Genomic DNA, 11,511 nt, shown 5'->3' on the forward strand with positions numbered 1-11,511 from the left:
ATTTTTCCCTCTAAACTTCTCACATGCTTTCATTTCAATAAATGTTCAAATGATCCAATATTTCAGCAAAAATCAAAGATTAGAGAAAAAGTCCAAAAACTGAAAACAGATTTGTGTATCAGAACTTTGTTTTTTCTTCTTTCCTCTCCCATTAATCATCTCACCACCCCTCAGATTTATCTGCTGACCCTTTGGAGGGGCCCGACCCCTAGGTTGGGAACCACTGGACTAAACTAGCTAACTGTATATAAAGTAGTGTAAACTAGCTCCACCTCCAGCAGCTACAACAGTAACATGCTGCTCTAACACTGATGCTTCACTATTAATAATCTAATGATGTCATATATAATAATATATCAGTCAGAGGGACCAAACCACTACTTTTACTGCAATACTTTAACTACATCAAGCTCATAATACTTATGTACTTTTACTGCAATACTTTAACTACATCAAGCTCATAATACTTATGTACTTTTACTGCAATACTTTAACTACATCAAGCTCATAATACTTATGTACTTTTACTGCAATACTTTAACTACATCAAGCTCATAATACTTATGTACTTTTACTGTAGTAGGATTTTTCATGCAGGAGTTTTACTTGTAATGGAGTGAAAGGATCTGAGTACTTCTTCCACCACTTCTATCACATGAGGTATCAGGTCTTGTATCAGCTGAGCTGGAAGTCAAACTGCAGCACCAACAGTTAGACATGAACACATTTGATTGTGTCCTTATAAGTGCAGTTTTAACACTTTGTTTCTGTGTCTTTTTCTTTTATTGTCACAAATCAAACAATAATTGTATAATTTGATTTTCAGTGTAGAGAGGGAGAGGTGCACTAAACTGACCAGAATATCAAGAAAATGCTAATTATATTTGGGGGTCTGACATTCAAAATAAAACAAAGTGTAAAAGTGTTATTGATACACTAGAAACAGATTTATTAGCATGACACTGTCACATACAATAAATGAGTGAACATTCAGCAGAAACACATGTGCTTTAAATTCTGTCAAACATCAGATTTTTTTCTTAAAAACAGCAAAACAAAGATAAAACCTTTGATTTCACTCAATAACTATTTCTTTTATTCAATTTAACTCAAAAAGCAAATATTCTTAAAAGAAGCAATAACACATTTCACCTTAGTAAGTAGTATATAGTACATAAAAGACAGTGAAGAAAAAAGATATAAACTCATCAAACAACTGGATGGATATTTAAATGATTTGTTGACTCAACATTTATCCAGATGAGACCATAAAACTCTGGATTCATAAAAATCTTTAAGTAAAAAAAGTTACAGCTGTTCATATGAGAGAAGTTAATAATGATAAAATATAACTATATACAGATAATTATGTTACAAATGGTCCAATCAGATCTCTCTGCTCTTCTTCTACTGGTCTTAATAAAGGTCTCACTACTTCCTGTTGTGGCACTGAGCGTTGGTGCTGGTTCCTCGCCGTACTGGGCTGCAAAAACCTGGCTGAGACTGAGAGGAGAGATGAAACCAAAGATGATTTTCTTCTTCAGTGGGTTTGTGGCTCCTTGGAGGTCCTACTCTGCTCCCTGAGCTCCTTCCTCTTCAGCCGGCTCTCCTTCAGCTCTGGAAACACCGAGGTTATAAGAATCCAGCTCAATGTTCTCCTGTGGGCCTGACTTCTGCCCCCTGCTGGCCTGGAGAGACATGACAACACAGATCTAAGTTACTGCATCACTCCTCTCTTCAGTTCAATATAAACAGGCTGAGTGCTTCATTTCAACCAGTCCTCTAAACAACAAACATGTGTTCAGTACCTTCAGTACCTTCGGGATGAAAACGATGACAGTGATGAACAACGGCAGAGTCACCAGCAGGACGACCGGTCTGATGATATGAACTGTTGGATCTGACGAGACACATTCAGTCATCACATTAGATCACATGACATCATGAGAACAACAGCTCCCATCAAACAGAAACTTTAGTGACGTTAAATCTCCTAAAATCACTGAAGTGTGAAGCAGCTTGTTGATTATAAGTTCATCTGATCTCCTCTGTATGCTGATGATGTTGGACAAAAACAACTCATGTGTTTACAGCCGGTTTGAAAGAATGAATGAAAGTCTGCTGATTGTCTCCTTAAAGCTCCTGTCTGGTTGAAATGATTCAACTGATTGTTAACAATCAACATCTTTACATGCAGTTAAATCAAATGTGATCCTGGTGAAGCTCTGAGTTCTCCTGATGACATTCAGCTCATCATGTAAAGTCCTGTTTATTATCATTATAGTGCTTATCTGGCTTCACTGACTCGTTTGCTGTCTTTTACTTTTCACTACAACACAGTTGTTATGGTTCAATAACATTAAAGAAGCCGGGAAGGAAACAGTTTACAGTTCCTTCATCAGATTCTGCCTCAGCTCTCTGTAGGTCGCTGGGTCGGTCCTGCTGCCTGATGACTTTTTATCATGTTTTACAAACATGGAAACAAAGTCAGTGTGACGTCTCAGTTCTACTGAGCTTCACACTCCACTTCAGCTCACCTGTGACGGTGAGAGACAGCAGACGGCTCTCAGAGAAGAAGTTATGAGCAAAAACATAGACGCCATAAACACAGCTGTAGTTTCCTTTGTGGGCGGGGTCTGCAGCAGGAAACAGGAAGTCAGCAGAGTGATTGACAGCTGGCTGGGTGTAGTTGTGTGCCGTGTTGTAGGAGGTGAAGATGAGGTGGAAGGAGCCTCCTGGGTACTGAGGCTGGACGGAGCAGCTGATGGTGAAGTTGGAGCCCCGGCGCACCTGAAACCCCTGCTGCTGGGCCTCGGAGACCCCGTCCATGGTAGGAGACACAGAGATGATTGGCTGAACCAGCAGGACTGTAAACACAGAGAGATGATGAATCCTTCTTCCTCTGTGAGAAGCTGAATGTTGTTTTCTCCTCATTTGTTTATTCAAATAAATGAACGTTGATCAGTGAGAGGTGATCACACAACACAGAGAACTCCTACATTCATGTGTAATACAGAGGAGTCAGAGAGCAGAGGAGGAAACAGATTAACATCCTCAGCTGCCTTCAGATCAGACAGAAAACAGCTGATCAACATGTTAATAAGACATTCATACAACACTGCACACACAATATTTTCCATCAGAAACAAGTAGTGAACACAACACTGACATATCATCAGCTTTTAACTTGATATATTGAACTTGTTAGCAAACAGTTGCTTATTTGTTTAGGCAACAATCAACATCTTTACATGCAGTTAAATCAAATGTGATCCTGGTGAAGCTCTGAGTTCTCCTGATGACATTCAGCTCATCATGTAAAGTCCTGTTTATTATCATTATAGTGCTTATCTGGCTTCACTGACTCGTTTGCTGTCTTTTACTTTTCACTACAACACAGTTGTTATGGTTCAATAACATTAAAGAAGCCGGGAAGGAAACAGTTTACAGTTCCTTCATCAGATTCTGTCTCAGCTCTCTGTAGGTCGCTGGGTCGGTCCTGCTGCCTGATGACTTTTTATCATGTTTTACAAACATGGAAACAAAGTCAGTGTGACGTCTCAGTTCCACTGAGCTTCACACTCTGCTTCAGCTTACCTGTGACAGTGAGAGACAGCAGACGGCTCTCAGAGGAGAAGTTATGAGCAAAAACATAGACGCCATAAACACAGCTGTAGCTTCCATTTCTTTGTTCAAATTAAGGCCTTTTCTTGCTACACACAGACTACTCATGTGTGTACGACCCCTGTGACCACTAGGGGGCCCCGTTGCACCAACATATTTTTTCTCTCCTCAAATATAAATGAACACTTTTGGCAACCAAACTTCCCTTTGTGTCGATCCAAAACACAAATGGCTAATGGCTAAAATAAAATGTGTGTATAGATCAAAAAGGAGTTTTTAATCTGAGAGCTCTTTGTCTTACAAACAGGGCTGTAGTGAAGGCTAAACGCACGTAAACGCCGTTTACCCACCTCTCAAATTCTGAAACAGTGTTTAAGCAAACTTTCCATCACTTTACAGCTGTTAGCTCAGACTGGCTTCCTACCACAGTTTCTGTTGGAGCTTCTAGGAGCGCTTGTTTTGTTTTCTGTTGGAACATTGTGTCCTTTTATGAGACACGGAGACGTCTGTTACTGTTAACACGGACCAACAAACCACCACCCACTCCTGCTGCGCTGGCGTTAAAACAAACGAACCCTCCGTGCTGAAGCTAGCAGGCAGACTGGAGCCGCTTTCATGAGACAGACGAATGAATCAGAGTTCAGAGGATCATATATGACATTAACTGACATGTGCAGCATCAAATAATAATCTGTCAGACAAAAGACAACAAAGTAAGTAGCTAGAAAAACTCTTCAGTGAAGCAGAAGTTTTATAAATTGACATTAGTGTTGTTTAAGCGTCCAGTTTATCTGCTGCTGCTTTACATTACAGTAATGTTAATGTAGCTGATAGTTTGATAGCTTGACTGCTGATGTATTCACACTGTGTGTCGTTGGTCCACAATTACTGTAATTAACACCATACAAGTTAAAGTTCTGCTTCATGCTCTGTCAGACTCTTAAGAGGAAGCTTTTTACATTTCCAGACTGAGTGAAGGAATCAGGAGAGACGAGACAGAAGTGAGGAAGAATCACAGGATGTAACGTTAATGGTGTTGAAAGAAAAACAAGGAGAAAGTAAAGAACTGATTGAAGAAGGAAGAAGGTGAAACTGATTCAACATGTAAAGAAACAGTTGAAGGAGGAAAGAGAAACACATAGAAGCACTGTGGTGACTGGGACACTCCCAGGGCCTGCTAGCAGGCCCCAGGTGATGTCATCATATCAACCAATGAGCGCAGGTATTTCTTCGTCTGTGAAACAATCAGAAAATAACGTTTTAATGATCTGATTCATCAGCTTCCTCACTAACGTTACTAGCGCTCCCTCTCTCCATTCACTCTCTAGCTCACTCGACCACAGCTGCTCTCTCTCTCTCTCTCTCTCTCTCTCTCTCTCTAGTCTTTTTTAAAATGAGTCGGGAAGCCGACAGAAAAGTCTAACTTAACTTTTAACGTTGTCAAACAAAGAGAAATGTCCTCCCCTCGTCCTAGTAACGTCTCTTTACTTGCTTATGGCAGAGTTTACAGCTCTGATCAGTCTGATCTCCGTCACGCCTCTGAATCCAGAACGCCGCTACGCTATGAAAAGCTCACACGGAGGCGGCTTTATGCCGGCTCACTGTAAAAAAGTAAAGGCAAAGGCGTCTTTATGGCTATAATGCATTTCTCTGTATAAAAGAGGTGTGTGTGTGTGTGTGTGTGTGTGTGTTTGTGTGTGTGTGTGTGTGACCAGTGAAGGCCCAGTGCAAGACCCCACAGTCCGCTACTGCGAAAATATTACTGTCATAGATGATGTCACTGATGGACTTACCTGAGCAGGTGAGCTCCACGATGGAGGAAGAGCAAGATGATGATGATAATGCACATTCCCTCAGTGGTGATCCAGAATGAACACAGTCAGATCTGATCCACCATACAGATCTGTCTGAGGCTTCATTTGTGCTTCCTGTTGAAACAGCAGAGCCACAGTCCAGATCTCTGCAAACGACAGCTGCTTCCTTCAGGGTCCAGCTGTAGTCACGCAGGTTCCAGTCAGAGTACTTCACTGGTCTCCACTCTCCCCGTTTCACCTCCAGTGTACCTGCACAGCGACTGGCTCCTCCCACCAACCTGACAGGCTCTGAACAGAAACAAGAGAGTCATCAGTAAAAGAATAAAGTGAGTTTCATTAGAACAGAAATGAAGCCAAATCAAAGCTGCAGCTCCTCTTCTACCTGAGCAGGTGAGTCCAACAGCTTTGCCAGGTGAGCAGGTGCTTCTAGCTGAGTCTGATCTTCCACAGACCAGGAGAGCAGACTCATGGCCTCCACACTGGAACTCTTTGGTCCACATTAGAGCCTCCACTTCTCCATAGAGCGCCCCCTGGAGGACTGAAGGAGCCCCACAGCCGAGCTCCCTACAGACCACCTCTGCATCCTGCTGGTCAAAGTCAGCTTCACACACTGAGGACCACGACTGCTCAGACTTCACCTCCAGTCTGCCTGAACACAGACTATTCCCATTCACCAGCCTGACAGAGTCTGGAGAGAGAGAACCATCATTAGTTTGGGGAATATTTACCTGCAACATTCATACCAATAAAACTTTTCCTGAATATGAAAGTAAGAACTGATAAAGAGAGAGAGCACATTCATACCTGACTCAAGTCTTTATTTATAGAAAATATTTCAAGCTAGTTGTAGGATTTGAACTTGTCTTACTCAGGCTCCATCTTGTGGGAGCATTGTGGGAAAGAGAAACACATAGAAGCAGCCCAGACGTCAGGTGATGGAGACACATGAACACATTAAAGCAGGAGGCAGAACAAACTGGTAAAGTCTGACTTCCACCTGTATGTAGATGAATTACTGTTCTGAAAATATCTTTAAAAGCACAAACTGTTATCCAAATGTAAACTAAAGGACATCCTAACAAACAAAAGTCAAAGCACAAGATTAAAACCTGCTATAAAAGGACTAACAGATCTTTGAATACAGGCACTAACACTACACAACAACTCTATTAACATGATGATTTCTACAGCTGTTAAAAGGTGGGTGACCTCAGTAACTGTTGGAAACACAGCACTAAAACTGACAGATAGTTTCTGTTATAAACACTAAATGCTGATTCATCTAGAAGTCAAACTGTTGTCTTGATTTGGCTTTAAGTTTGAGGAAATGAGTTCCTCTTAAGTCAGTTGAGTTGTTTAGTTATATTACAAACATGGATCTATATTAAGGAGCATATAGACGGTGTGGCTGAGGTAAGGTAGGGTTTACTCAAGCTTTTTTTACCACTACAGCCCTGCTCACAACAAACCAGTTTCACAGTCATCATCAGATTCTCACATGTTGACGTACTGACGTTGATGGCTGAGTCGGTCAAGTCTGACAGTCTGACAGTGACATCACTAGATCAAGAACAACGTTTACACACATATTTGATGCACTGTCACTATGGTTTGCAAAAGGACTTATCCTTCAGTGATGATGATGATGATAACTGAAAGTCTTCTGTTTTAATCTTCATAGTGATAATTGTGTGTAATTTGTTATTTCTTTGTAGTTCATTTGCACCTTTAGTTTCATTAGGCCCTAAAAATAATACTGTAGTTGTCTGATTTGGGATCAGACTTGATCTTGCTGGTGTCACTTTTTGATGTTAATGCAGCTAAATTCCTTAAATGAAGTTTTTTATGAGTAAAAAGTAGAATTTGTTGTCATATATATGCAGATGGAATATGATGCAGATTTGGTTTGAGTAGAAACGGCTTTGGTTCAAATAAATGAACGTTGATCAGTGAGAGGTGATCACACAACACAGAGAACTCCTACATTCATGTGTAATACAGAGGAGTCAGAGAGCAGAGGAGGAAACAGATTAACATCCTCAGCTGCCTTCAGATCAGACAGAAAACAGCCGATCAACATGTTAATAAGACATTCATACAACACTGCACGCACAATAGTTTCCATCAGAAACAAGTAGTGAACACAACACTGACATATCATCAGCTTTTAACTTGATATATTGAACTTGTTAGCAAACAGTTGCTTATTTGTTCAGGCAGCAAGCAACAAGTATATTAATTAGTAATGTAGTTGTTGCTTGTAAGGTGGATGTGACTGAGCTGCTCAGGAGAACTGCAGGGTGTGTGAGTGAACCACAGCAGGTTGCTTAAAGCTGCAGATTGTCTCAGTTTGAAGCAATGAGCCTCCAGGAACAAGCTAACTTCTCTACCCTTTAGGATGCCGTCGTCCTGGATAAGTTTACAGTTCAGTCCAATGGAAACCAGCGACCAGAGGAGGTCCGTCAGGACCTTCAGGACCTTCTCTGCAGGCCCGACCATTTATGAGAGGTGTCATTATTAGTTCATAAAATATTACAAATTAGTAATTATAATGTTATTGTTAAAACAATTTTATTTAATTAATTATTAAAATGATTCATGTGATTTTTTTAAATGATTTTGTTTGATTTCAGTTACTATCATAACCATAAACCCAGTATTTGGAGCTAGAACTGGATGTGTCTGCCTCTGCCTGTGCTTCTCCATACGGCTCCACTCATAGAAAACATACATGGCATAAATACAGTGTGGCAACAAAATTAACCAATCAACATTAACCAGCTGATGTCATCATATCAACCAATAAGCGCAGGTATTTCTTCGTTTGGGGCACGCAGGCCTCACGCAGGACTCACGCTGGACTCACGCTGGACTCACGCAGGACTCACGCAGGACTCACGCAAACCTCACGCAGGACTCACGCAGGACTCACGCAAACCTCACGCAGGACTCACGCAGGACTCACGCTGGACTCACGCAAACCTCACGCAGGACTCACGCAAACCTCACGCAGGACTCACGCAGGACTCACGCAGACCTCACGCAGGACTCACGCAGGACTCACGCAGGCAGGCATTGCAGAAAGGAACGGAGGATGGATTTTGTTTTCCAGTGACTGGTGAGTCCTGCTGTATTAATTATCTATAGAGGTGATTAAGATTGTTGTTGGTAATGCTCGACTTTGCTGCTGTGAGAAATATGGCCTAATTTCTATCTTTCAGAAAATCTTTCCTTTATTGTCTTTTTGTTGAGCAACATGAGTGAACGTTTACCATCGGAAGACCGGGTTGGCAGTTTAGCTAATGCATGTGTGGGAGGAATAACGAGGTTAGCATAGTTTCAGCTTGTTGAGCCGGTGCTTTGAGTACATTTGTTAACAGGTGTCAGAAGGTGATTTTGTAATGGACTTATTCTTAATGACGTAGTTTTTATATTGTTTAGATGTTAGTTGTTGGTGATGAGTGCACTTCAGCCTCTTTTACACAGCCCGTTCAAAGCGGGAATACTGCGCCTGTAATCCGCCTCGCTGTTCTGTGTGACAGCCTACATGGCGGGACCGGGAGCTGACGCTGTTGTTTAGCCCGTATTCAGACCACATCAGGCGGTGCGGTGTACAGCTGCAGGGTTGAGGAGGTGTGCAAGGATGCAGGTGTGTTTGTGCTTTGGAAAGTAACCATTGTGAAACAATCAGAAAATAACGTTTTATTGATCTGATTCATCAGCTTCCTCAGTAACGTTACTAGCGCTCCCTCTCTCCATTCACTTTCTAGTGAATGGAGAGAGGGAGTGTGTGTGTGTTTGTGTGTGTGCAAGACCCCACAGTCCGCTACTGCCACTGACTATCACTGTGACAGAGGAAGGAAAATATTACTGTCATAGACGATGTCACTGATGGACTTACCTGAGCAGGTGAGCTTCATAATGGAGGAAGAGGAATCTGATAATGCACAGTCCCTCAGTGCAGATCCAGAATGAACACAGTCAGAACTGATCCACCATACAGATCTGTATGAGTATTCATCTCTCCTTCCTGTTGAAACAGCAAAGCCACAGTCCAGATCTTTGCAGGCTACAGCTACTTCCCTCAGGGTCCAGCCATAGTAACTCACTGGTCTCCACTCTCCCTGTTTCACCTCCAGTGTACCTGCACAGCGACTGGCTCCTCCCACCAACCTGACAGACTCTGAACAGAAACAAGAGAGTCATCAGTAAAAGAATAAAGTGAGTTTCATTAGAACAGAAATGAAGCCAAATAAAAGCTGCAGCTTGAGAGAGAGTAAGAAGAAAGTAAGAACTGATACTTTCGTCATTCTTTACTTTCATGAAGAACGACACTGTGGTGGACAGCAATGCATGATACCAGAAATAAATATGTACAACTTTAAAAGGAGGCGTCTCTCTGTTATAAGGTAGTCACGCCCCCTCATAACTCTGTTCACAGTAGAATAATGGATGAAGCTACAGCTAATCTGAATTAGACTCCTCCTGTTTTCCTCTGTCAGATTATTGCTTTCAGCAGTAGCAGCTCATGCTATCAGACCTCAGCTCAGACTACAGTGAACTGTAATTGTTAACGCTGGTCTGAGGTAGGGATGCCCCCTGAAACCTGGTTCTGAATTGGATCCAGTATTAAACAGTTAAAAACCTGAGATATTTTTAAGGTCAGTTCTTTTATCGGTACTTAAAGAAAACAAGGAGTGAGATTATTGGACGGTAAAATCTGGTTTTGGTTCTGCTTGTTTCAAGCAGTATCAATAAAGAATTGGACTGATAAGGAGTATCAATAAGAGTAGTAGTATTGATAAAATCCTAAAGAAACTGATCACTAGTCTGAAGTCAGTACATCTGATCATCATGTTGACACTGAGCTGACAGAGAGCAGCAAACTGGTCTGTTTACACTGTTAATGTGAATGATTAAATACCATATACATACAGTATATTGTAACTCAAAACTACTACTACTCCTGCTTTCTCTTGTAGTGTGACATGTAGACCCCCTGTCTTTTTTTACACTTCAAGTCTATTTCTGTTGCATTTAGTGAAGCGTAATCTGCACAGACGGCTGTAAACATCCTGCTGTATATGTGTTTTAGGGATGTACAATATTCGATATTTTACCAATATCAGATATTATATATACACATTTTTTCCACCTGGCTGAGGAGACTATTACACATGCAATCATAGGTTCTACTAAGTATGATCAAGAAGACGATATATGAAGGAAGAACCAAGGAAGACTGGAGTTCAGGAGCTCAGCATTTAAAAAATTAAAGCATTAATGAACCTGCCAAGTGGGAGCAGCAGTAGTTTTCTTTGAGTTTATTAGACAGACAGGATTAATGTGCAGGATTTAATCTTTGGTCCACAGTCTGAAGCAGAGGGTGGCAGTAATGCACCTAATACGTTGGTTGCCAACTGCTGTTATAAACCAAAAAGAAGAAGAAGAGAAAGTTTTTTCAAACAGAGTGGTACATCCTGTCAGCCGAGGTGTTTCCTATCTGTGCAGCCGAACACAGCAGCTCCTCCTGGACTGTTTCACCCTGATGGTCCCGGTGTTCCACTTCACTCAGCTGCCCGACAGACCTGCTGCCTCTTCCCACTTTAACCTGAATAACTAACCGGGGCTCGGTGCTCCGGTTGGACCGCTAGAGGGCTGCAGTGAGCAGCCGGCGACCAGAGCGCCCCCTGCCGATGACTGCTAGAGGGCTGCAGTGAGCAGCCAGCGACCAGAGCGCCCCCTGCCGATGACCGCTAGAGGGCTGCAGTGAGCAGCCGGCGACCAGAGCGCCCCCTGCCGATGACCGCTAGAGGGCTGCAGTGAGCAGCTGGTGACCAGAGCGCCTCCTGCTGATGACTGCTAGAGGGCTGCAGTGAGCAGCCGGCGACCAGAGCGCCCCCTGCTGCTGCTCATCAATCTCTTGGTGTGAGCGCCCAGTTAAAGTTAGAGAAACTTTTAGTTTTACTAGCTGCTATTCTTCATCATATTTGTGACTGTTTTAAGTCGTGTGTCTGTCAGTATGTGTGATGATTATTTTGTGACTGTGATGTGAATGAACTGTCGTATTGTG

General features: G+C 42.2%; 1 protein-coding gene and 1 long non-coding RNA gene across 3 annotated transcripts; both read right to left on the reverse strand.

The window, feature by feature from the left end:
• Positions 1 to 943: 943 nt before the first annotated feature.
• On the reverse strand, positions 944 to 3,163 carry LOC121886797. 2 transcript variants are annotated; one of them, XM_042397129.1, is made up of 3 exons: positions 2,538 to 3,163; positions 1,818 to 1,900; positions 944 to 1,688 (listed from the first exon to the last, which is right to left on the reverse strand). In XM_042397129.1, exons 1-3 carry the CDS (start codon positions 2,932 to 2,934, stop codon positions 1,569 to 1,571), a joined length of 600 nt encoding a protein of 199 aa, XP_042253063.1. In that variant the 5' UTR covers positions 2,935 to 3,163; the 3' UTR covers positions 944 to 1,568. The 2 variants fall into 2 exon arrangements, with proteins under 2 accessions (XP_042253063.1, XP_042253062.1); XM_042397128.1 differs by having other exon boundaries at positions 1,809 to 1,900; positions 2,538 to 3,156.
• A 1,916-nt stretch (positions 3,164 to 5,079) lies between these two features.
• LOC121886817 lies at positions 5,080 to 5,846 on the reverse strand. Its single transcript, XR_006092858.1, has 3 exons — positions 5,821 to 5,846; positions 5,418 to 5,726; positions 5,080 to 5,225 (listed from the first exon to the last, which is right to left on the reverse strand). It is a non-coding gene; the product is annotated as an uncharacterized LOC121886817 (long non-coding RNA).
• Between the last annotated feature and the right edge of the window lie 5,665 nt (positions 5,847 to 11,511).

The sequence above is a fragment of the Thunnus maccoyii genome, chromosome 20 (assembly GCF_910596095.1).
Source record: "Thunnus maccoyii chromosome 20, fThuMac1.1, whole genome shotgun sequence".
Classification (NCBI taxonomy): Eukaryota; Metazoa; Chordata; class Actinopteri; order Scombriformes; family Scombridae; genus Thunnus; species Thunnus maccoyii.